General features: G+C 42.6%; 2 protein-coding genes across 5 annotated transcripts in view; one reads left to right on the forward strand and one right to left on the reverse strand.

The window, feature by feature from the left end:
• LOC139172641 (meckelin-like) overlaps positions 1-2035 on the forward strand; it is a 27419-nt gene extending 25384 nt beyond the window's left edge. For all 4 annotated transcript variants that reach the window (XR_011559904.1, XR_011559903.1, XM_070761854.1 and 1 more), the window contains one exon: positions 1068-2035. Coding sequence is in view for 2 of the 4 variants with exons in the window: in XM_070761853.1 (XP_070617954.1) it covers positions 1068-1148 (81 nt within the window). In the remaining 2 variants the exon portion in view is untranslated. The remainder of the gene's footprint in view (positions 1-1067) is intronic.
• CIBAR2 (CBY1 interacting BAR domain containing 2) lies at positions 2025-21027 on the reverse strand. Its single transcript, XM_070761857.1, has 9 exons — positions 20908-21027; positions 19290-19524; positions 17640-17708; positions 15466-15567; positions 8997-9002; positions 7388-7492; positions 5125-5238; positions 4748-4855; positions 2025-2564 (listed from the first exon to the last, which is right to left on the reverse strand). Exons 1-9 carry the CDS (start codon positions 20925-20927, stop codon positions 2436-2438), a joined length of 888 nt encoding a protein of 295 aa, XP_070617958.1. The 5' UTR covers positions 20928-21027; the 3' UTR covers positions 2025-2435.
• Between the last annotated feature and the right edge of the window lie 3349 nt (positions 21028-24376).

Genomic DNA, 24376 nt, shown 5'->3' on the forward strand with positions numbered 1-24376 from the left:
CATAAACTGTACACCTGAGGTCTTCAAACTTGGCAACTTTAAGACTTGTGGACTTCAACTTCCAGAATTCTCGGAGAATTCTGGGAGTTGAAGTCCACAAGTCTTAAAGTTACCAAGTTTGAAGACCCCTGCTGTACACAAACGTTTGTGAATGTTCCCAACAGTTTCTCTCCGTAGTGAGAAATTCAATGACGACACACTGCTTATAACATACATCACTTACAGCCGCCAATTCGAAACACTGCTGCAGCTACGCACACTCTCCTGACAATTCAAATAGTGTATATCTAAAGTTTTGCATTTGTACCAATACTGTTCGCTGAGAAAAAAAATGGGGTGCATTGCTTTCTGGGCGACCATCGTAGAACATACTCTGGAAGTGCAGTTCCATAGGTTCTTTTTTCATTTATTTATGTCAGAAGCATCACAATTAAAATAAGGCATACTAAAATTAAAATATAAAATACAAAATTAAAAAATGTACAGGTTAGAAAGCCTTGGCCAGAAACTAGCAACATTAACAGTGTTCTGGTTCTAGGTCTTTAAGTGGACCCTGATAAGGACACAAGGGGTTCCATACTAATCTTGGGAGATTAGTATGTGGTGCATTACTTCCTGGGCGACCCTCGTAGAAAAATGCCATTCCCTTCATTTTCTTAAAATGAGGCACAGTGTAGCACGAGGAGGATAAATTTTGTCCCCCAAAGTTTGCTTTTGATTCATCGAAAGATCAGCTGCCATGCCCTGCATGAGTGATAACGCAGCTCCTGGGAGTGTTAAAGGCATGAGTAAGATGTGAGATTGAATCTGGCAATCTGGCTCAAAATGTCATGTGTGAATTGAGGAAGCTGTGAGGGCGATTTTATGTCCAACCGGCATGCACTCGGCCAGCCGCACAATGCTAACCCAGAGCTACCAACACCAGCTTGAATGGTGGCATACAGGGCCAGCGGTCTAGCAAAGTGGCTCTCGTGGAGTTAATTTGCTTTTTCCTGTCCATTTTGGAAGAGAAGGAAGATGAGGGTCAGCTGCAGTGAGGGCAAAACAGAGGCCTGTCTGTTTTTCAGCTTGTGCAAATGATGCGCGACACGCTTGGAAGGAGAAATCTAGCCGAGAAGACCTTAGTGGATAAACAGTTCCTGATCTAAGAGCCATCACCGAAGAAGAGATACTGCTGGCCGGACTACTGATAAGCTTGGAAAGAATCCCATCTTAAGAAGCTTCCTCTTTTGGAGAAAAAAAATGTCTGAGTGGTTCTTATTTCCAGGATTCTCACTCAAAGCATGAGAAAGAGTGTGGATTGGTGGGGAGGAGTATTTTCCCAGGGGACTGCGAAGACCTGTTGCCTCTGCTTCAAAGTTTGGATGGCCATGTGCTTCTGTTTGCAAGCTCAGCACATTCCCAGTAAAATTACAGAGAATCCTCGATTTACAACCATTTTTTTCGTGATTGTTCCAAGTTACGACGACACTAAAAATAAAGCGATTTGTTTCTTTACAATTTATGGCTGAACTGCTGCTATGGCAGCTGGGGAATTCTAGGAGTTGAAGTTCACAAGTTTTAAAGTCACCAAGTTGGAGACCCCATGCTCTACGATGGACTGGTGTTAAGGTATTCCTGAACTGGGAGAGCCATGTTTACAAGGTTAGCCAATGAATAGGCATAGCAACTAAGTCGTCCAATAGGAGCTAACCATATATAAGTCTGTGCAGAGAATCGAAACTGAAAAATTAAGCTTAAGGTTGGGCATGGCTCAGCCCACTCTGTTCACTCTGAACTCTGCTAAAATGAAACATACATACATACATACATACATACATACATACATACATACATACATAATGTTTATAAAGAACTTAATGAATCCAGCTGAATCAGTCATCTGTGTGTGCTTTTGGTTTTGATTTTTATGCAACAAACTCTAATAACTGGAAACCTGCATTCTTGAAAACCTCTATGTTATGTATAGCTTTTGAAAATATGATCTCTATGGACATTTCCTAGACAAAAATAAAAGGATGCACTTGAAAACAAAGGCTTTTATTGTGATGTCAAGTTTGGGAGGGTACTGGGGGGGGTACATGGGGGGGTACAGGTGGAGGGTACTGAGCTGGAGGAAAATAATAGCAATAGAAATAGCACTTATATACTGCTTCACAGTGCTTTTACAGCCCCCTCTAAATGGTTTACAGAGTCAGCATATTGCCCCCAACAATCTGGGTCCTCATTTGACCCACTTCGGAAGGATGGAAGGCTGAGTCAACCTTGAGCCTGGTGGGATTTGAATTGGTGAACTACAGCTAGCAGTCAGCAGAAACAGTTTGCAGTACTGCACTCTAACCACTGCACCACCATGGCTCAACCTTAAAGGGGCAAAGAAATTTGGCCAAGAAATAATAAAAAAGAAGGTCTAAATTCACAAATGGAGAAACTCGTCAGGGGGTCCTGCTGGCTACTTGCCAGACCTGGGGGTGTTTAGCAATGCTAAAATCTTGGGTTTCCTCCTCTTCAGATGTTTCTTCAGTATCCACAAATGTCAGTTTCTGGAGCGTGCTAGGGACACTCTAGAGGTGGACAAAGAGAACCGTGGTTACATTTAGGTGAGCACAAGCCACAATTGCCGTAATGACCACAACCAAGGCCGTGTTTTGACCCTGGGAGCCGTTCCTCCCCTTCCCCCCAAAAAACATCTCGTCTTATGGGTACACCATGTTGGGCAAAAGCTCTCTTGGGTATCTCCATCACTCCAGGACCTGCAATACAGGTGGTAATCCTTGGAACAAACTTCCAGCAGACGTGGTTGGTAAATCCACAGTAACTGAATTTAAACCTGCCTGGGATAAACATATATCCATCCTAAGATAAAATACAGGAAATAGTATAAGGGCAGACTAGATGGACCAGGAGGTCTTTTTCTGCCGTCAATCTTCTAGGTTTCTGTTTCTATTTATGACTCTAATTCAACCCTTGTCATTGTGAGACATCTCTTGAGTTTTTGCCCTGTTTTGCAACCTTCCTATCCACTGTTGTTAAGTGAACCATTTCAGTTAAGTTAGTGACATGATTGTTTGAGTAAAGTGACACAAAAAATTTACAATGAAAAGGAGGATGAAAAAAATTAGGAAAAAAGTACAACGTAAATAAATAAAACATGTCATCACGAATAAATAAAATTAATAATTAAATCTAAAACTTGAAGAACAAAAGCGATAAAACCTATAAACCTATATTTAAATTATTTTACACTTGTGGTGAAAACAGGGCTGTATAAAATTGAATTTAATGAATTCATAAAATGTGAACTGTACTTACCTGAGTGTAATATGCACTGAGAAAGAAATAATTTTGTATTTCCATTAGAAGTAAACATGAAATATAATGTAAATATAGGTTTGAAAGCTTTTATTCTGGTTTGAAAGCTTTTGTGGTGGAGCAAGCATTGGTTCCTAGTAGGCCTTCTTGCCAATCAGCCTTTGACGAGCAGCAGCTGGGGATGGGTGGAGACCAGAAAGCTGCTCCAAGCAGGGGACCAACAGTTGCAAGAGCTGCCCTCTTAATTCTTTGCATTGCATTTCTTGGTGGGACCTGAGACTGTGGATGAAGGTTGGTTTCCTGGCTCTGCCTCTTGTTTGTTGCACTTTGGGGAGGAATTTAACTCCTTTTCTTCCATAAAACCTATTTTTGCCTTCTGGGTTTCTTTTCTGTGGCCCACAGAACTGGGTACTTTGTGCAGGGCAGGCTGTATCTATGTAATCGTTAATCCCCAAAGTGCTTTTCTTCCAAAAGGCCACTGGACCTTCTGGTTTTTCTTTGAAGACCTTTCAGTCAGAGGTAAAGAAGCTTCTGAGGAGAAGCGAAATGTCTTCAAAGAAAAAAACTCAGAAAAGTCCAGTTGCCTCTTGAAAAAAGCACCTTTGGGATAACATTTAAATACCGTATGTTAAAGGGTTAAATAAGGTTCAGGAGGGAAGTGTTTTTAATAGGATAGTGAACTTACTATATCTTCTTTTATATTCTTTCTTAGATATATTTTACTATGAATATCTCCTCTATAACCTTCATCATGTATTTTACTGTGTGTGTGTGTGTGTGTGTGTGTTACACCAGGGTGATTCGACACAAAAATATGTAACCCTTCCCTGGTGCAGAGCTGAAGGGATTGTATATGGCAGCTTAGAGGATAATTCTGTTCCTTACAAGGCAAAGGTTGCAGGTTCAAGTCCCAGTGGGTATGGCTAGCTGATAAGGCCAAAATAAGGCCGAAATAGATCTATCCTAGTCTCCCTTAATTTTCAAATTCAGCAAAAAACATGTGACACACACACACACACATATATACACCCACTAAAACCCTCATTGTATATTGGACAAAATAAATAAGTAAATAAAAATAAATCAACCCAAGAACAAGGGGGCACAACCTGAGGTTCGTTGGGGGGAAAGATTAGAAGTAAGGTAAGAAAATATTATTTCACTGAAAGAGTAGTAGATGCTTGGAACAAACTTCCAGCAGACGTGGTTGGTAAATCCACAGTGACTGAATTTAAACATGCCTGGGATAAACATAGATCCATCCTAAGATAAAATACAGGAAATAATATAAGGGCAGACTAGATGGACCAGGAGGTCTCTTTCTGCCCTCAATCGTCTATGTTTCTATGTTTATTGTCCTATATTTTGGAATGCCAGATTATGCCCTCCTGCCCTTTCTTAGGGATTTTCCTTTCCCGTAGTCCTCCTTGCTCACCTGTTGTGCTCCTGTGGACCATGGAAGGCTGGAAATTGGGTTGGTGGCAGTGGCTGGCTTGGAGTCAGGGAACCTTCCGGAAGCAAGTTGTATTTTTGCTTTGAAATCCTGTCAAGGCAAGAATATCACTGGCCATAAGTCACTTTTCCAGGGACTTGTAACTTTGAACAGTCACTAAATGAAGGTTGTAAGTCAAGAACTGCCTTTAATTTGTGTGTGTGTATTTTAATTCCCAATCAGAAACCATGAAAATTAGAGTGGCGTCTTTTTGTGCACAGGTTGGTGAGGGAAGTTTAGCCAGGCACCTTTGTGCTGTTGGAGAAATGACCCACAAATGGACACCCACCAATTCTTTCTGTTTCCCCACTGTTCGGTACCTCAAAATCTTTTTCTGCGTCGTAGTTTTTCAGAGTTTGGAATGCCTGGGAATAAACCTCCAGAGCTTTTGCATGGAACGACATCTCGATGCCGATAAAGTCCAAGAAGATCTTCTGCAAGGTAAAAGAACATCAGGACAATCGAAATGTCGATCTTGATCGTCTTTTGAATTCCCCTAAGAAAATTCTCTTTGTGAATAACGGCCGGCACATATTTTTCTCAGCTTCACTAAAACTGGGCTGAATAAGTCATTTGGGAAGTGTGTTTTTCCTGCTGAAGTTTGGTGAGTGAAAATTGAAAAACCCAAACGCCTTGGAATATACTGTACATTTGTTCTTGCTTAATGCTACTGTAATCTCGAGGTCAAAATAACAGTCTGCAAGCAGCTGAAAATAGAGGAAACAAATTGCAGAAAAATATAAATCAATCTTCCTTCGTTCCTTCGTTCCTTCGTTCCTTCGTTCCTTCGTTCCTTCGTTCCTTCGTTCCTTCTTCCCTTCTTTCCTTCTTCCCTTCTTTCTTTCCTTCCTTCCTTCCTTCTTTCCTTCCTTCCTTTCCTTCCTTCCTTCCTTCCTTTTCCTTCCTTCCTTCCTTCTTTCCTTCTTCCCTTCTTTCCTTCTTTCCTTCCTTCCTTCCTCCCTTCTTCCCTTCTTCCCTTCTTCCCTTCTTCCCTTCTTCCCTTCTTCCCTTCTTCCCTTCTTCCCTTCTTCCCTTCTTCCCTTCTTCCCTTCTTTCCTTCTTCCCTTCTTCCCTTCCTTCTTTTCTTCCTTCCTTCCTTCCCCTCTATCTCTATCTGCAAGAGCTACCATAGATAGAGAACGCATGTAGTACATTATTTCTTTTCAAATGTTCTTCCTCTCAGTTTCTAATTTGCAAATTTCCTTTAGCAGCTTCACTAACTTTCCTTCATTGAAGTGAAGCTGAATATTGAATTTTGTATTCATTTTCCCCACCTCCAGCAATAGTCAAATCCAGTAATAATCAATCATTGCAGTATTTATGATTAGGTCAATACATTTAGGGTTAATTATAGCAATATGGATTTTTCTGTTTTTACGTGAGACTTCCCACAGTGGTCTTTCATGCTCTTTTTGCTGCATTATGTTTCATTCTAATCCTTTGCAGAAGACAATAAAATATTTGATGTTTTATAAGATGCCCAGAGTAATTTTGGAGTTAGGCGCTCTTAATCAAGAATTTTTTAAAAAAATAATAATTTTCAGCAAATAGGATTCCTCTAGATTTGTTTGCTTGATTTAATTTGCAATTTTAAAATACAGCTATTGGGTCTATTTTAAAAAAAACACCAACACCTCTCTCTGTTGCTCTCTGTATTTATATTGTGCATTTTCACAAGGATGTACTCAGCCCCATTTCAATGTGCTTTCATTTAGAATAGAATAGAATAGAATTCTTAATTGGCTCTCAGTGCACATAAAAGAAAAGATAGAATAGAATAGAATAGAATAGAATTCTTTATTGGCCAAGTGTGATTGGACACACAAGGAATTTGTCTTTGGTGCAGATGCTCTCAGTGGACATTATTATTATTATTATTTATTAGATTTGTATGGCGCCCCTCTCCGGAGACTCGGAGCAGCTCACAACAGCAAAACACAGTACAAATCTGATGATTAAAAAACAGTTAAAACCCTTAATATAAAACAGTCGTGCATCCCAGACAAACCATACATAAAACGAAACGGCCTGGGGGAATCAATTTCCCCATGCCTGATGGCAGAGGTGGGTTTTAAGGAGTTTTTGAAAGGCAAGGAGGGTGGGGGCAATCCTGATCTGTGGGGGGGAGTTGGTTCCAGAGGGTCGGGGCCACCACAGAGAAGGCTCTTCCCCTGGGTCCCGCCAGACGACATTGTTTTGTCGACGGGACCTGGAGAAGGCCGACTCTGTGGGACCTAATCGGTTGCTGGGATTCGTGCAGCAGAAGGCGGTCCCGAAGGTATTCTGGTCCAATGCCATGTAGGACTTTATAGGTCATAAACAACACTTTGAATTGTGACCGGAAACTGATCAGCAACCAGTGCAGACTGCGGAGTGTTGACGAGACGTGGGCATATCTGGGGAAGCCCATGACTGCTCTCGCAGCTGCATTCTGCATGATCTGAAGTTTCCGAACACTCTTCAAAGGTCGCCCCATGTAGAGAGCATTACAGTAGTCGAACATAAATGGGATCTTAGTCTCCACCAACTGCACACATGATTCAGAGTCTGAAAAGCTTTTGAAGCAGCTCCTAAACACATTACCTGGATATCTTTTAACTTCTGCTTCTGGAATTCCTCCACGGTTTCTTCAAGCTGTTGGGAGGTCCGGCTTGCGTCCACCGAAGCTTTGTGTGCTTGAGATTCAACCTGTCCAAAAACGGGTGGAAGGAACGTGGATGAGATGGTTGCCAGGAACCCAGGGAGATATTGATGGGGAAGGGGCGCCACATCGTCACCGCTTTCCCCATCAATGGTCTCTGACACATAGAACACCAAACTTTATTAAGTGACGTGACTCTATTGGTGACTGTGCCCGCACTGTGTATTAGGAGTGGGTCACTCAGTATATATCTCCTCCTCAGCTTATGAACTTACATGAACGATAGAAAGTATCAGATGTGATTAATTTCCTGGCCCATCATAAAACCTCTGGAGAAAATGTGCAGAAGAGATACTTTGTAAGAGCACATTTAAATTACAGTGGTACCTCTACCTACGAACGCCTCTACTTACAAACTTTTCTTGATAAGAACCAGGTGTTCAAGATTTTTTTGCCTCTTCTCAAGAACCATTTTCCACTTACAAACCCGAGTCTTCGAAACTGTAACTGGAAAAGGCAGGGAGAAGCCTCTGTGGGGCCTCTCTAGGAATCTCTTGGGAGGAAACAGGGCCGGAAAAGGCAGGGAGAAGCCTTCGTGGGGCCTATCTAGGAATCTCTTGAGAGGAAACAGGGCTGGAAAAGGCAGGGAGAAGCCTTCGTGGGGCCTATCTAGGAATCTCTTGAGAGGAAACAGGGCTGGAAAAGGCAGGGAGAAGCCTTCGTGGGGCCTATCTAGGAATCTCTTGGGAGGAAACAGGGCCGGAAAAGGCAGGGAGAAGCCTCTGTGGGGCCTCTCTAGGAATCTCTTGGGAGGAAACAGGGCTGGAAAAGGCAGGGAGAAGCCTCTGTGGGGCCTCTCTAGGAATCTCCTGGGAGGAAACAGGGCTGGAAAAGGCAGAGAGAAGCCTCTGTGGGGCCTCTCTAGGAATCTCCTGGGAGGAAAGAGGGCCGGAAAAGGTGGGGAGAAGCCTCCGTGGGGCCTCTCTAGGAATCTTCTGGAGGAAGCACCTTCCCCAATCGCACACATTATTTGCTTTTACACTGATTCCTATCGGAAAAATTGCTTCTTCTTAAAAACGTTTCTACTTAAGAACCCGGAAATGGAACAAATTAAGTTCTGAAGTAGAGGTACCACTGTACTATGCTTTAGCTCCAGAAGTTCCTGAAAGAAAGTCAAATGCTTTTTCATGGATCAATTTGAATTTGAGCCTTAGTGGTGTCTTTTGGCCAAACCTCTCCAACCTGGTAGCCCTCTAAGAGTTTTGTCTGGAAATTATGGAAATATCCCCTATCTAGAAGTGACATAAAGTTAATGAAATTGGTAGCATCTGCCTTATCCGGAGGTCTTTTGACACCTCTCCTTATTGGAAAAGCAATTTCTTCAAAAAGAAATGGTTGAACTTCTCTTGTGAATATACCCTTCTGGGACCTTTTGTCCAGTGGAATTTATTCTGGGGAATGGCTCTTGTATTAAGGATCTCCATCTGTGTCTTTATTCCGACAATACTGCTGGGTCTTTGGTGGTCTTCTACAAGAAAAGAAACCCCTTACCTGTGACTGAAGATGATAGTCAAGGCAAAACACTGAATAGGAAACCGCATTGAAACTTTTTTTATATAGTAGCAGTTCTGGTTGGGATGGAGTCTGTCTTAACAAAGCTAAGCCATCGCTAAAATAAATGGTTCCTTTAGAACAAACTCATACATCATGCTTTGCAATGTGCTGGCTCTTTCAGGTCGCTCGTGAGGCTGATCTTTGAGGAGGGGAAGGAAGACTAGATCAGAAACAGCCTTTCTTTGGATAATGCGGCCTTTGAACTGGGGTCTGCTCTCTTCTGAACTAAAATGGATAACATTTATTGTTAGATGATCAGGAGTAAACTGTGCTACTCTTAAGTTACAAAGGTTATACAGAGGAATAGGTGTAGGTGGAAGATACCCAGCTAATAACCCAGAGATATGAGTAGTACTACATAGAAACACTACATAGAAACATAGAAGATTGACGGCAGAAAAAGACCTCCTGCTCCATCTAGTCTGCCCTTATACTATTTCCTGTATTTTATCTTACAATGGATCTATGTTTATCCCAGGCATGTTTAAATTCAGTTACCGTGGATTTACCAACCACGTCTGCTGGAAGTTTGTTCCAAGGATCTACTGCTCTTTCAGTAAAATAATATTTTGTCATGTTGCTTTTGATCTTTCCCCCAACTAACTTCAGATTGTGTCCCCTTGTTCTTGTGTTCACTTTCCTATTAAAAACACTTCCCTCCTGAACCTTATTTAACCTTTTACATATTTAAATGTTTCGATCATGTCCCCCCTTTTCCTTCTGCCCTCCAGACTATACAGATGGAGTCCATGAAGTCTTTCCTGATACGTTTTATGCTTAAGACCTTCCACTATTTTTGTAGCTCGTCTTTGGACTTGTTCAATTTTGTCAATATCTTTTTGTAGGTGAGGTCTCCAGAACTGAAGACAGTATTCCAAATGGGGTCTCACCAGCGCTCTATATAAGGGGATCACAATCTCCCTCTTCCTGCTTGTTATACCTCTAGCTATGCAGCCAAGCATCCTACTTGCTTTTCCTACCGCCCGACCACACTGCTCACCCATTTTGAGACTGTCAGAAATCACGACCCCTAAATCCTTCTCTACATATAACAAAAACAGATAGCTTGAGTATATAAATATTATTTACATTTATCAAATATCGTAGTCAGTAACAATCCTAGTCATTCATAAAACACTAATCTTCTCAGTATATTTACACTGCTCAAAAATAAATAAATAAAGGGAACACTTAAAAAACAGTATATAACTTCTGTGAAATCAAACTGTCCAGTTAGGAAGCAACACTGATTGACAGTCAATTTCACATGCTGTTGTGCAAATGGAACAGTTGTGCAAATGAAATATTCAATGAGAATATTTCATTCATTCAGATCTAGGAGGTGAAATTTGAGTGTTCTCTTTATTTTTTTGAGTAGTACACATACACAAACCAACATGAGAACACAAAGTTCTTACTACACACAGTAGTTCTCACAACAATTCTCCCCCAAGAGAGATGCTGCTCGCTCCCTTTCATGGCTTACTGCATCACCAGTTCTTAAAGCAACAGTGTACTAAATCCTTAAACATACATTGCTGGTTTGCTTTACATATTGTAACACCCAACTAGTTACGCACATAGCATTAACATTTATAAAGGAAAGAGAAGTCACAGAGAGCCTGGCCATTCGGCAACTTCAACACGAGGGGGCAGCCGTGTCCATGAGTCCATTGCAGATCCTTCAAGGAGATTTTGGGCTTTGAGCTTAAGTGGAGAAACAAGAGGCAGAGACATTTGTGGGGTTTGGTGGGGGCAGAAGAAGAAGGTGGGTAGACCATCTATTCAAGGAGAGGATGAAGGTTGGAGCACGGCTGGGTCATTTAGACCCTAAAAAAAAAAAGTCTCCAGGATGCTCAGGTTGAATGTTTCCACCTCCTAGAGAGGGGAAATATTTGACGAGAGGAAAGCGTAACCACATTTTGCAGAGAGGAAACGAGGGGCTGTAATTGTGTGGGTGGGTGGCTCCATCTGGCTGTCTACAGACTTTGTCAAAACATGGGAATGGATCCCAGAGCGAGCAGATTCAAAGCCCACGGTTGAAGCTTTCTCTGGCAACCCAGAAATGCTCCTGTGCACGGTCTTTGAGAATTACGGGGCGCCCGATTTTGTCCCTGAAGAAGACCAAGATGAACTGTTCCTCTGTAGGAGGAAAGAACCAAGAGAGATCGGGCTGAAAAATTGAAATCGGTATTCCAAGATTGGTTAGAATGGGATGGAAGGAGGATGGTTTTCCTGCTCTTGAGAAGATGATGGTGAAGATGGCAGAAGGATGACCGTGAAGGCATCCAGAAGGCATCCTGGGGGAAAGGGAAGGGAAGGAAGGAAAGAAGGAAGGAAGGAAAGAAGGAAGGAAGTCCACAAGATGTGTTCTAAAAAGTCAAAGAAAGGAACAACCAGAAGGAAGGAAGGAAGGAAGGAAAGGAGGAAAGAAGGAAGGAAGGAAAGAAAGAAGGAAAGAAGGAAGGAAGGAAGGAAGGAAGGAAAGAAAGAAGGAAGGAAGTCCACAAGATGTGTTCTAAAAAGTCAAAGAAAGGAACAATCGGAAGGAAGGAAGGAAGGAAGGAAGGAAGGAAGTTAAACTTGCAAGATTCCCCTATTGTAACCTGATGCTGTCTGGAGAATTCTGGAAGTTGCAGTCCCCAAATCTCAAAAGTTGCCCAAGCTGGAAAACACTCAATAAATTCCCATCAAATAGAATTCATGTCTTCCTGTTGAGTCCATTCCTGATCTAGTCTCTATCTCACCAAGCTCTAGGAAAAGAGAACATGTTGGTTTATCAAGTGTTTGTCCTTTCCCATCCAATAATGATGGGTGATCCATGCCACCATCTGTCTCCTTCCCTATTCTACCGATTTCCAGGTGTCTTTCTCCCCCCTCCGTTACTATTTAATTCATGCACCTTTACTTTGTTTCCCTCACAACAGGCAGGTGTTGAGTTCTTGAGGGGTTGAGAGCAGGGAGCTGGCCCCCAAAGTTAACCACCTGGCTTCCCTGCCCAGAGGAGAGACAGAATTCACGACCCTCTGGTCTCTAATCCGGCATTTTCACAGCTAACACATCAGCTCCTACAGCTGCTTGACCTGCTTTGTTCCCTTCCAGAGGATTTACTCAAAGGACTCGCTTTTCAGAACTGCTACCTTTAATATCTCTCTCTCTCCCTCTCTTCCTCTGTCTCTCCCTCCCTCTTTCTCTCTCTCCCTCCCTCTCACCCTCTCTCCCTTTCTTTCTTTCTCTCTCCCTCCTTCTCTCCCTCTCTCCCTTGCCTTCTCTCTTTCCCTCCTTCCCTTTTTCTCTCTCTTCCTCCCTCTCTTTCCCTCCCTTTCTTCCTCTATCTCTCCATCCCTCTCTTTCTCTCCTTCCCTTTCACCTCCCTCCCTTTCTCCCTCCCTCCCTCGCCCTATCTCTTTCCCTCCTTCCCTTTTTCTCTCTCTTCCTCTCTCCCTTTCCCTTTCTCTCTCTCTCCCTCATCCTCTCTCTCTCTCCCTCCCTCTTTCTCTTTCTCCCTCTCTCCCTCTTTTTCTCCCTGCCTCTTTCTCTCTCTCCCTCTCTTTCTCTCCCTCCCTCTCACCCTCCCTCCCTTTCTCTCTCCTTCCCTCCCTCGCCCTCTCTCTTTTTTCTCTCTCTCCTTCCCTTTTTCTCTCTCTCCCTCCATCCCTCCCTTTCTCTCTTTCTCTCTCTCCCCCCTTCTCTCTGTGTATGTGCATGTGTGTTACTACAGGTATTTGGCTCTTCAATATCCCGCTTACAATATCTGCAGGAAGAAGCGTGATGAGAAAAAAAAGATTAAAAATAATCTCTCAGGATTATCCCGGGGTGTCTTTCCCCAGCAAGATCTTATTTCCCCCTCGTAGGTTTAATATTTCACGAAAGAAGGTGGCTGCCAGTCCTGCTGGCATTTTAAAGGGGCTGTGTGTGTGCGCTAAGAAGCTGTTTTGATGACAATCGCAGGCCCCAAGGAATTTGCAGGGAAATCTTAAAGGTTTTTTTTGTTTTTTTATCATTCTGAAGGTGGGGAGGGAGCATTTTGATTGGCTTTGCAAAAACAGGCTTGGAGGTGGATGTTAGGAAAACAGCTAGTGTTTGTGTGTGTGTGTGTGTTGGTTATCTTCAGTTATCTCCTCTGTGTGCGTGTTTGTTTGTGTGTGTGTGCTTGGAAACCTCTTTAGGGGCCTTCTGCATGCATGCAAAGGTTTCCTGGTCTCAGCCGAATCACCACTTTCCTTGGCTAAAATCTAGAACAACAGAAAGCATTGGATTTAACTAGGATTCTCTATCATCATATTTTTAATCTCTTATTTTAGCTTTGTAGCCCTATGATCCATAAACACGGTGTGTGGGGGGTGTGTGTGAATTATTTTAATTTGCATCCGGGTGTAAAACATATTTAATTTTGCATTTCAAATTAGAATGCAAATCCGAAAACCTAGTTAACGTGTGGATTTTAGGCTTCCTCAAAGCATAGCTGTTCAGTTCAACATAATATATTGTAATGTCATGTGCACAAGGAAAGGCTGCAAGGGGGGGAAAAAAAGCATATATTTATGAAAATGTGGCACAAAAGCTTTCCTGCAGAGGAAATGATAGATAGAAAATGAATTGCCAGGCAACATTGAAAGCAAAAACAACACCCCCCCCCCCCCCCCCGGCAGTTTGGAAAAGGTGAACCAAGGTACAGACATTATCGTGTGAAGTTTAGGAAAGACCTGGTTAATTCAGACGTGGAACAGAATTGAAAAAGCCCCCGTTTGAAATATTTGCAAAAAACCCCAGAAACTAAAACCGACAGCTTGCCCATCTGTGAGTGAGGTTTGGCACCTCTAATACCCAACTAGGTCCCTGTGGTTTTTCACTCGGCTTCTCAAGGCTGCTGGTAGCAATCTAGAGAAATTAATTGTCTATTGGCATTTGAGGGATATCCCCCCCCCTCCTTTCACGTCTGTTTCCAATAGTTTCAGTTGCTTTGTGGATAGTTTTCGGAAGAAATCATTTGGGTAACACAAACCTCCCATGGCAAAGAACCCCCCCAAGCAGTTTTAAATTGGGTTTCTTGGTCTGGTTGTTGTTGGGAAAATCTGAGTTCAGTGATAGTGGGGTATTGGGGAGACTGGGGTCCAATGGGCAATTTCCACAATGGAAGTGGTTGTGGGATTGATGGGAGACCCCACTTCCACACACCTCTCACTCTCTGCTCTCCATCCTCCCATCCATCTTTTTGGTTATCATACTGATGTACAGGTAGATCTGCACCTGCAATCGATTTTTCTGTTGCTAGGTGAGAGAGTTGTTAAGTGAGTTTTGCCTCATTTTATGACCTTTCTTGACATAGTTGTTCGGTGAATCATTGCCATTGTTATGATAATAACACGGTTGTTAAGCGAACCTGACCTCTCTGTAACTTTAAGTGGCACTCTGAATTATGAAATATGAATTAGTTGCCAAGCACCCAAATTATGGTTACAGGACATTGGTCATAAGTGTGAAATACAATGGCGCTGTTGTAACTTTGGTCACTAACTGAACTGTTGTAAGTCGAGGAGTACAGTATTTGTATTATTCTCCCTCGATTCCTTTTTTATTGTGTATTTTATGGGTTCGATTATTTACAAACATAGAAACATAGAGGATTGACGGCAGAAAAGGACCCCATGGTCCATCTAGTCTGCCCTTATACTATTTCCTGTATTTTATCTTAGGATGGATCTATGTTTATCCCAGGCAGGTTTAAATTCAGTGACTGTGGATTTACCAGCCACGTCTGCTGGAAGTTTGTTCCAAGCATCTACTCCTCTGTCAATCAAATAATATTTTCTCACATGGCTCCTGATCTTTCCCCCAACTAACTTCAGATTGTGCCCCCTTGTTCTTGGGTTCACTTTCCTATGAAAAACACTTCCTTCCTGAATCTTATTTAACCCTTTAACATATTTAAATGTTTCGATCATGTCCCCCCTTTCCCTTCTGTCCTCCAGACTCTACAGATTGAGTTCATGAAGTCTTTCCTGATACGTTTTATGCTTAAGACCTTCCATCATTTTTGTAGCCCGTCTTTGGACCCGTTCAATTTTATCAATATATTTTACTTCTGTTTACATCTCTTTCATTTTGATGATTATTCTAAGCTGCCAAGAGAGCTCCATGGTTAGATAGTTGGCAAATAAATGTACTGTAATTAATAAATAAACAAACAAACCAGTGTTTCTCAACTTTGGCTGTTTGAAGATGTGTGGGACTTCAACTCCCAGAATTCCTCAGCCAGCACAGCATAGCATAGTACAGCAATAGCTGGCTGGGGAATTCTGGGAGTTGAGGTCCCTCACATCTTCAAAGGTTGAGAAACCCTGAAATAAATAGATTTGCAGAAGTCAAAGGAGAATTTGACCCAATTATGTTCAGCCAAGGATACAATCATATGTTGATTGGAGGGTGACTTGTGTCTTGTTTTTTCCAGCTTCTCCAGCTGTTTTATTTCAATCTTCCGGGCTTTGCTGAATTTTTTAATCTCGGCCTGTGGAAGAAAAAAAAATCTGTTTAGCTCCAAAGAGCTGAAAACACTTTATGCAGCCCAATAGATCTGAGAGGCGTCTTTGCAGATGGCCATGTTGGGCAAACCTGGTTTGTAAGCCCAGGCTTTGCAGTTTGCTCAGTTGTGTCAATTCAAGAAAAAGTGGTGAAGAGAACCACGGTAAGAAAAGAACCATGGTTTGGAGTGTAGGGCAAAAGTCAATGAAACGTTCCTCTGCAGTACAAGAGAATATTTATAACTCGCGGTTGAACTGTGGGTCCTTGATGATCTCTGACCTTGGTTATTTTCTTGCAGATGTTTCAATTACCCAACTAGGGAATATCATCAATGCCAGAATGGAGTGAGGTGTGTATTTGTGGAAGAGGAAGAAGAGGAGGAGGAGGAGGAGGAGGAAGAGAAGGAGGACTATGGGGTCTTTGGTGCCCTCTCAGCTTGGTTGCTTTCTTGCAGATGTTGTTTATTATTATTATTATTAGTAGTAGTAGTAGTATTAGAAACATAGAAACATAGACGACTGACGGCAGAAAAAGACCTCATGGTCCATCTAGTCTGCCCTTATACTATTTCCTGTATTTTATCTTAGGATGGATATATGTTTATCCCAGGCATGTTTAAATTCAGTTACTGTGGATTTACCAACCACGTCTGCTGGAAGTTTGTTCCAAGGATCTACTACTCTTTCAGTCAAATAATATTTTCTCACATTGCTTTTGATCTTTCCCCCAACTAACTTCAGATTGTGTCCCCCCTTTCCCTTCTGTCCTCCAGACTATACAGATTGAGTTCATTAAGTCTTTCCTGATACGTTTTATGCTTAAGACCTTCCACCATTCTTGTAGCCCGTCTTTGGACCCGTTCAATTTTGTCAATATCTTTTTGTAGGTGAGGTCTCCAGAACTGAACACAGTATTCCAAACACAGTATTCCAAATTAGTATTAGTATTAGTATTTTAGTATTAGTATTAGTATTAGTATTATTAGTATTAAGATATGTATGCTGCCCATTTCTGAAAACTTCATGACCTGATGATGTTACCTGGTTTGGATATTGGAACATCTACAAGAAAACAACCAAGCTCAGAGACCCCCAAAGACCCCATAGTCTTCCACATCCTCCGCTCCACAAATCCTTACTCCTCTTAGCACTGGTGATGTTACCTAGTTGGGTTATGAAACGTCTGCGAAAAAACAAGTTGAGAGAGAACTTATCTATTTCCCTCAATAGAAAACCGAACTAACTGCCATCACTGGTTAAAATCAAGGTTAAAAGAAAGGCTATCTTTCTGCTTTGCCTCTTTGTCCTAACCATTTTGGCCCTTCAGATTGGCACCCCCAAAATTTGCCCACCTGCTTTTACAGGCAATTGAGAAAACCAGGAGCCCTTTCCCTGTAGAGGTGTAGCTGCTTGGTTTCTGTCTGGCATTGATGGCCACCTGCTATGAACACTTCGTGGACAGAAGGTTGAAATTATGAGTTTTCCTCATTATTGTCTGTTTGTTTAATTCAACTTCTATGCTGCCCAATCCTGAAGGACTCAGGGCAACAATATAAAATACAAATACAAATAAAAAGAAGTCAGCTATACAGTCTAAAACCATAAACACCTAATTAAAACCCATGGTGAAACTATCCAATTCATACAATTTGGCCATGGTAGATGTCAGTTCATGGCTTCCAGGCCTGCAGGCAAAGCCAAGTCTTACAGAAAGCCAGCAGGGTGGGAGCGTACGGACATGGGGGGGAGTAGTTGGTCCATAGAGCTGGGGCAGTCACAGAGAAGGCCCTTCCTTGCGACCCCACCAACCTGCATTGCTTAGTCGACGGGACCTGGAGGAGGCCAACTCTATGTGCTTTTATTGGTCTCCAGGAGGTATGCAGCAAGAGACGGTCCGGTAAATAGTGAAATTATCACTTCTCCATCCTTGGACCTTTTGATTAAGCAGGACGGGGAAATGCCCTGAATGATGCATCTATCTCAGCTCTCTATTTGGCCCTGATTCCGCTGTTGTCAGTGCGGTACAGGGGTGCTAAAAAAAGAGAGGTGAATTGCTTACCTTGGCTTGTTTGATGAGCACACCGTACACCTTGAGAGGCTCAACGACCTTCTGTTCTAGCCGCTCCACCTAAATGAGAAATTGTGTTGGCCACTACTCAAAGGTCAGCGTCCACAGACGGACACTCCTGAGTGAAGTCCTGCAAAGGAAACGGCTCCGTAGTTGGCTCAATGCCTCCTCCTCTCTGCACTGCAGCTTGCTATTTAACAGCTGTTCTCCAGATGTGTCACGCCAAAAATTGGCTGGGAACTTTGGGAGTTCAGGTCAAAACCATCTAAAGTCATATTGCTTAAACCTGGCCACTTTAAGATAGGCGGACTTCAACTCCCAGAATTCCCCAGACACGTTTGGTGGGGAATTCTGGGAGTTGAAATCCACAAGCTTTAAAAGCTGGCAAGTTTGGAGGCCCCTGTTCTAGAGGCATCTTGCTCAACATGGGCTACTGTAAGAGGGGTGGACTTCAACTCCCAGAATGCTAGGAAGGGAAAATAGGATCACAAACCATCAATGTAGATAAGATAATTCTGGGGATTGGCATCGTTTTATCTACATTGATCTTCCTGGTATAGCAACCTGTGTACCCCAGCTTTGTAGTCATCCACACAATATCTGCCTGCTCCTTTTTGGAAACAGGGTGTATCCTTGGAGTAATACCATACAGGTAGAAATCAGTGGAGCCCTTTCATCTTGCCCTAAAATAAATCAACATCCCTCCAGCTCACTTCCTAAATCATATCGGCCTGTAATTTTTCCTTTCTTTTTTGTAGAGGACAAATATTCATTTAGAGCAGTGGTTCTCAACCTGGGGGTAGAGACCCCTTTGGGGGTCGTATGACCATTTCACAGGGGTCACCTAAGACCCTGGGGGAAAAAGACAATTTTATTTATGATTTGATTTGATTTGATTTGTATGCCGCCCCTGCCGGGGCGACCTTACCCCTGGTGTTAGGAACTAAAGCTTCTATCCTGGCACCTTGGAACATATTTTTACGATCCAACCAATCAGGTGTTCACAGTAGGGGTGTCCCTATGACCTTCCTGCCAATCAGCTTAAAGCTCTGTTAGGAGAATTGGCGCTAGACTTATGGTTGGGGGTCAACACAACATGAGGAACTGTATTAAGGGGTCGTGGCATTAGAAAGGCTGAGAACCACTTAGAAGCTAAGACTTGTTGCTCCTGGGTGTCACGTACATAATGAATGTTGTTGGTTTGAGCTCCGAGTTTGGCTGGTTGCAAAAGTTTCATCCCCATTCGAGCAGGCATCTTCAGCAAAGATATCTCCCCAAAACATCTGAAACCAAATTGGAGCCAAGCTCGGCAGAAGTGGGATCCAGCAGGTTCTGACCAGTTCTGGAAAACTGGTAGCAGAAATTTTGAGTAGTTCGGAGAACTGGTAAATACCACCTCTGACTGGTGCCACCTCCATCTATTCTCTGCCTCCCGAATCCCAGCTGATCGGGAGGAAATGAGGATTTTTCAGGATCCTTCCCTTGCCACGCCCACCAAGCCACACCTACAGGACCGGTAGTAAAAGAAATTAAAACCCACCACTGAAGCTCAGAGCTCAAACCACCAACGTAACTACCCACCTGAGCTGCTAATATTCAAAGACGTTTTAGTCCATAATGGATTTCAATTGCCAAATTCACCTCTGCTTGTCTGTAGTCCTGTACTTTGGCCAGATCCTCGACGAAATTCTTCACCGTCGTCCGCAGCTCGGGATTTTCTGTGTTGGCATAGTCGATAAGCTTTTTCACCAAAATGTCAGCCTTGTCCCGAAGTCTGGCAGTCTTGCGGGTATAAGACGCCATCAGGGTGCAGAAGCTGCCAAAGTATTTCTCAGCATTGGCGATTGTGTTCTCCATGACCTGCACTTGGGTGTCTCTGAGACAGAGGAACAAGAAGTATTTTTATTTATTTATTTTTAGTTCGGGCTTCTCTGAAACGGTAAGTAATTTCTTAATATAGAAACGTAGAAGATTGACGGCAGAAAAAGACCTCATGGTCCATCTAGTCTGCCCTTATACTATTTCCTGTATTTTATCTTAGGATGGATCTATGTTTATCCCAGGCATGTTTAAATTCAGTCACTGTGGATTTACCCAACCACGTCTGCTGGAAGTTTATTCCAAGCATCTATGACTCTTTCAGTCAAATAATATTTTCTCATGTTGCTTCTGATCTTTCCCCCAACTAACCTCAGATTGTGTCCCCTTGTTCTTGTGTTCACTTTCCTATTAAAAACACTTCCCTCCTGAACCTTATTTAACCCTTTAACATATTTAAATGTTTCGATCATGTCCCCCCTTTTCCTTCTGTCCTCCAGACTACACAGGTTGAGTTCACTAAGTCTTTCCTGATACGTTTTATGCTTAAGACCTTCCACCATTCTTGTAGCCCATCTTTGGACCCCTTCAATTTGATCTATACCTTTTTGAAGGTGAGGTCTCCAGAACTGAACACAGTACTCCAAAATATTCCTGAACACAGTATTAAAAAATCTTGGCTATTTATCAAACTTCTAGTCATCCTTGTCTTAGGAGAACAATCGAGCTGAAAATTTCCACCGATAAGCAAGACAGTAGTTAAATGAGTTTTGTCCCTCTTTCCACTTTCTTGCCACAGTTGTTAAGTGAATTCCCACAGCTGTTACAAAGTCCCAGGGTTGTTAAGTGAATCTGATTCCCCAGTGACTTTGCATGAGAGAAGATCACAAAATGGGATCATGCGACCTCTGGGTGTGGCTGTTTCCCACCAATCACTTTCTTCAGTGCTGTTGTAACTGTATGGTCACTAAGCAGGCTGTTGTAAGTCAAGATCTAAATATTTACCGTATTTTTCGAAGTATAACACGCACCTTATACAAGACCTATCTTAGTTTTGGGGAGGAAAACAGGGGAAAGAATCCTTGTGCACACTTAGACAAGTTCTCCCCACATGTGAATTAAACCCCCAACATTTTCTTTGCAACGCACACCTTTTCCACTGAATCTCCCTTCCCTAAAATCATGCGCTAGTCTTGTGGGCTTCACAACTGTTCTTCTCTCCTAGCGATTGTCCCAGGACAGAAATTAAATTCTTAGCTCTTTGAAGCAAACCACAAAACACCTCCTTGTCTCCATCAATAGTGCCCTTAAAGGCACCAGGGAGATTCCCACTGTCAAATCCTCCTGCTTGCACAGAAACTTATGCATCTCCAACCAGCAACGCTTAAGCCTGTTTTGCGAGAGGGAATTGCTCTAATTAAAGTAAATTCTCCTGTCTTACCTGAAAAGAATGACATTCATGTTTGCAGGGGGACTTAGCTGGCCTTTGTAGCAGTGAACTCAGCGGAGGGAGAGCTGCACCCTCGTCTACTCAGGTGCTGCTCCTGACCTGGTTGGTACGGCAACCCCATCAACAAAGAAAAGGGAGTGGTATCCTAGTTTCCATGGATCACAGATTCTTGGAGGCAGATAATTTACGAAAGCTGGGTTTGACTGAATATCTGTTTAAGCTGTGCACCATGTGTATCAACCCTGATGTTGTTATTGTTGGTTTTTGGTTTTTGTTTTGGTTCTTCTTGACTTTGTCTGCTGAGAGTTCGAGAGTTCCATCTTGAATACAATCCTTGAATACAGCTCACCGCATCTCAGACATAAACACTCTAGAAAACGTGCAGGGATACTTTACAAGCAGAGCTTTCTACTCCTTCACTTGCAACAGAATCCCCTACGCCACCAGACCTACAATACTAGGCTTAGAAAGCTTAGAACTACTTCACCCTAAACACAATCTAAGCATAGCCCATAAAATCATCTGCGACAATGTCCTTCCTGTCAATGACTACTTCCGCTTCAACCCCAACAACACATAAGCACACTACAGATACAAACTTAAAGCAAACCGCTCCAAATTTGACTGCAGGAAATACGACTTTAGTAACCGAGTAGTTAATGCCTGGAACTCACTACCAGACTCTGTAGTATCATCACCAAACCTCCAAAACTTTACCCTGAGACTCTCCACTGTTGACCGCTCCCGATTCCTAAGAGGTCAGTAAGGGGCGCGCATAAGTACACCAGCGTGCCTTCCGTCCCCTGTCCTCATGTTTCCCTCTTACTAGTATCATGTATATCTTAGGTTGCTACAAAGAAGAAGGAGTCAAGATATTCTCCAAAGCACCTGAGGGTAGAACAAGCAGCAATGGGTGGAAAGAAGCAACCTGGAATGAAGGAGACATTTCATGTCAGTTAGAACAATTAACCTATGGAACAGCTTGCCTCCAGAAGTTGTGAATGCCCCAACACTGGAAGTTTTTAAGCAGTTGTTGGATAACCATCTGTCTGAAGTAGTGTAGGGTTTCCTGCCTAAGCCTGGGGTTGGACTAGAAGACCTCCAAGGTCCCTTTCAACTCTGTTATTATGATTATTATGATTATTATTATGTCTTGGAGAACTTTCATTTTGTAGAGCAGTGTTCTTCATCCATGTCAAGACGCTTCCAGATAATAAGGGTGCTCCATCACTGGAGCAGAAAAAAATGGCATAGGATCTCCTGCCTGAGCAGAGGGATGGACTACAGGACCTTCAAAGTCCCTTCCAACTCTTGTTACTCTGACTTGCATTGCTTTCCTAGCCTGACCTGCTTTGAAGGGCTGACAGATGGTAGTTGCTCTCTTGACCTTTTTGGGGGCAACTCCCCCCAGACACTCCTGACCCCAGGTGGGACCACCCGAGAGGTGCTTTATATAAAGAATCGGGTCCCCCTCAACTCCAGCAACCAGAAGAGGGTGGCCGAGAGCTTTCCGTGCAGTGGCATCGATGGTGATGAATTTTGCAGAGCAAAAATTGTGGGCAAGAACTTAAGGCTGGAAGGTTGCTCTCCTCCCTCCCCATGCAATATCCCCCCCCCTTGAGAACTGGCCTATGCATGGCTGGTTGTCGGGGCAGAAAATGTGGAGCATCTTTTCCAAGCACTGATTCAAGGGCTTCTGTTTTTGTCGTCCGCTGCAATCCAACTCAAAGGACTTTGCTCCTACCACTTTTTAAAATATATTTATTTTTTTATATATTTATATTTGTCAAACAATTATAGTATGGCAATTTGTATAAATAAAGCATTAGTAAAATAACGATAGAAACATAGAAACATAGAAACATAGAAGTCTGACGGCAGAAAAAGACCCCATGGTCCATCTAGTCTGCCCTTATACTGTACTATTTTCTGTATTTTATCTTAGGATGGATATATGTTTATCCCAGGCATGTTTAAATTCAGTTACTGTGGATTTATCTACCACGTCTGCTGGAAGTTTGTTCCAAGGATCTACTACTCTTTCAGTAAAATAATATTTTCTCATGTTGCTTTTGATCTTTCCCCCAACTAACCTCAGATTGTGTCCCCTTGTTCTTGTGTTCACTTTCCTATTAAAAACACTTCCCTCCTGGACCTTATTTAACCCTTTAATATATTTAAATGTTTCGATCATGTCCCCCCTTTTCCTTCTGTCCTCCAGACTATACAGATTGAGTTCATTAAGTCTTTCCTGATACGTTTTATACTTAAGACCTTCCACCATTCTTGTAGTCCGTCTTTGGACCCGTTCAATTTTGTCAATATCTTTTTGTAGGTGAGGTCTCCAGAACTGAACACAGTATTCCAAATGTGGTCTCACCAGCATTCTATATAGCGGGATCATAATCTCCCTCTTCCTGCTTGTTATACCTCTAGCTATGCAGCCAAGCATCCTACTTGCTTTCCCTACTGCCTGACTGCACTGTTCACCCATTTTGAGACTGTCAGAAATCACTACGCCTAAATCCTTTTCTTTTGAAGTATTTGCTAACACAGAACTGCCAATACAGTAGTCAGATTGAGGATTCCTTTTCCCCAAGTGCATTATTTTACATTTGGAAACATTAAACTGCAGTTTCCATTGCTTTGACCATTTATCTAGTAAAGCTAAATCATTTACCATATTGCCGACGCCTCCAGGAATATCAACCCTATTGCACACTTTAGAGTCATCGGCAAATAGGCAAACCTTCCCTACCAGATCTTCCCCTATGTCACTCACAAACATATTAAAAAGAATAGGACCCAGAACAGACCCTTGTGGCACACCGCTTGTAACCTGACTCTGCTCAGAATACTCGCCATTCACAACAACCCTCTGGTGTCTATGCTTCAGCCAGCTGCAAATCCATTGAACTATCCAGGGATTAAGTCCAATCTTCACTAATTTATCTATCAGCTCTTTATGTGGAACCGTATCAAAGGCTTTGCTGAAGTCCAGGTAGGCAATATCCACGGCACCACCTTCATCCAACACCTTTGTGACATAGTCAAAGAAATCAATGAGATTAGTCTGACATGATTTGCCTTCAGTAAAGCCATGCTGATTTGGGTTCAATAAGTTATTGTTTTTTAGGTGCTGATTTATCCTCTTTTTGAGTAGAGTCTCCATCATTTTAACTACAACTGAAGTCAAGCTAACTGGCCTGTAGTTACCAGCTTCTTCTCTACTGCCCTTCTTGTGAATAGGCACAACACTGGCCATTCTCCAATCCTCAGGAACTTCTCCTGTTAACAAGGATTGGTTAAACAAATCAGTCAGGGGGGTAGCAATGACAGATCTGAGTTCTTTAAGAACTCTGGGGTGGATGCCATCTGGACCCATTGCCTTATTTATCTTTAATCGTTCAAGTTCTTCTAAGACATCGGCTTCTAAGATCACTGGAGCTGAATCCGTACA

Source organism: Erythrolamprus reginae, chromosome 9, assembly GCF_031021105.1.
Source record: "Erythrolamprus reginae isolate rEryReg1 chromosome 9, rEryReg1.hap1, whole genome shotgun sequence".
In the NCBI taxonomy this organism is placed as follows: domain Eukaryota; kingdom Metazoa; phylum Chordata; class Lepidosauria; order Squamata; family Dipsadidae; genus Erythrolamprus; species Erythrolamprus reginae.

Coding starts and splice junctions, on each gene's coding strand:
- CIBAR2 (XM_070761857.1), bottom strand. CDS start 20,927: ATGAATGTCATTCTTTTCAG. Junction 15,568..17,639: donor TGCTCATCAAACAAGCCAAG/GTAAGCAATTCA, acceptor TTTCTTCCACAG/GCCGAGATTAAAAAATTCAG. Junction 4,856..5,124: donor ACGCAGAAAAAGATTTTGAG/GTACCGAACAGT, acceptor TTGCCTTGACAG/GATTTCAAAGCAAAAATACA.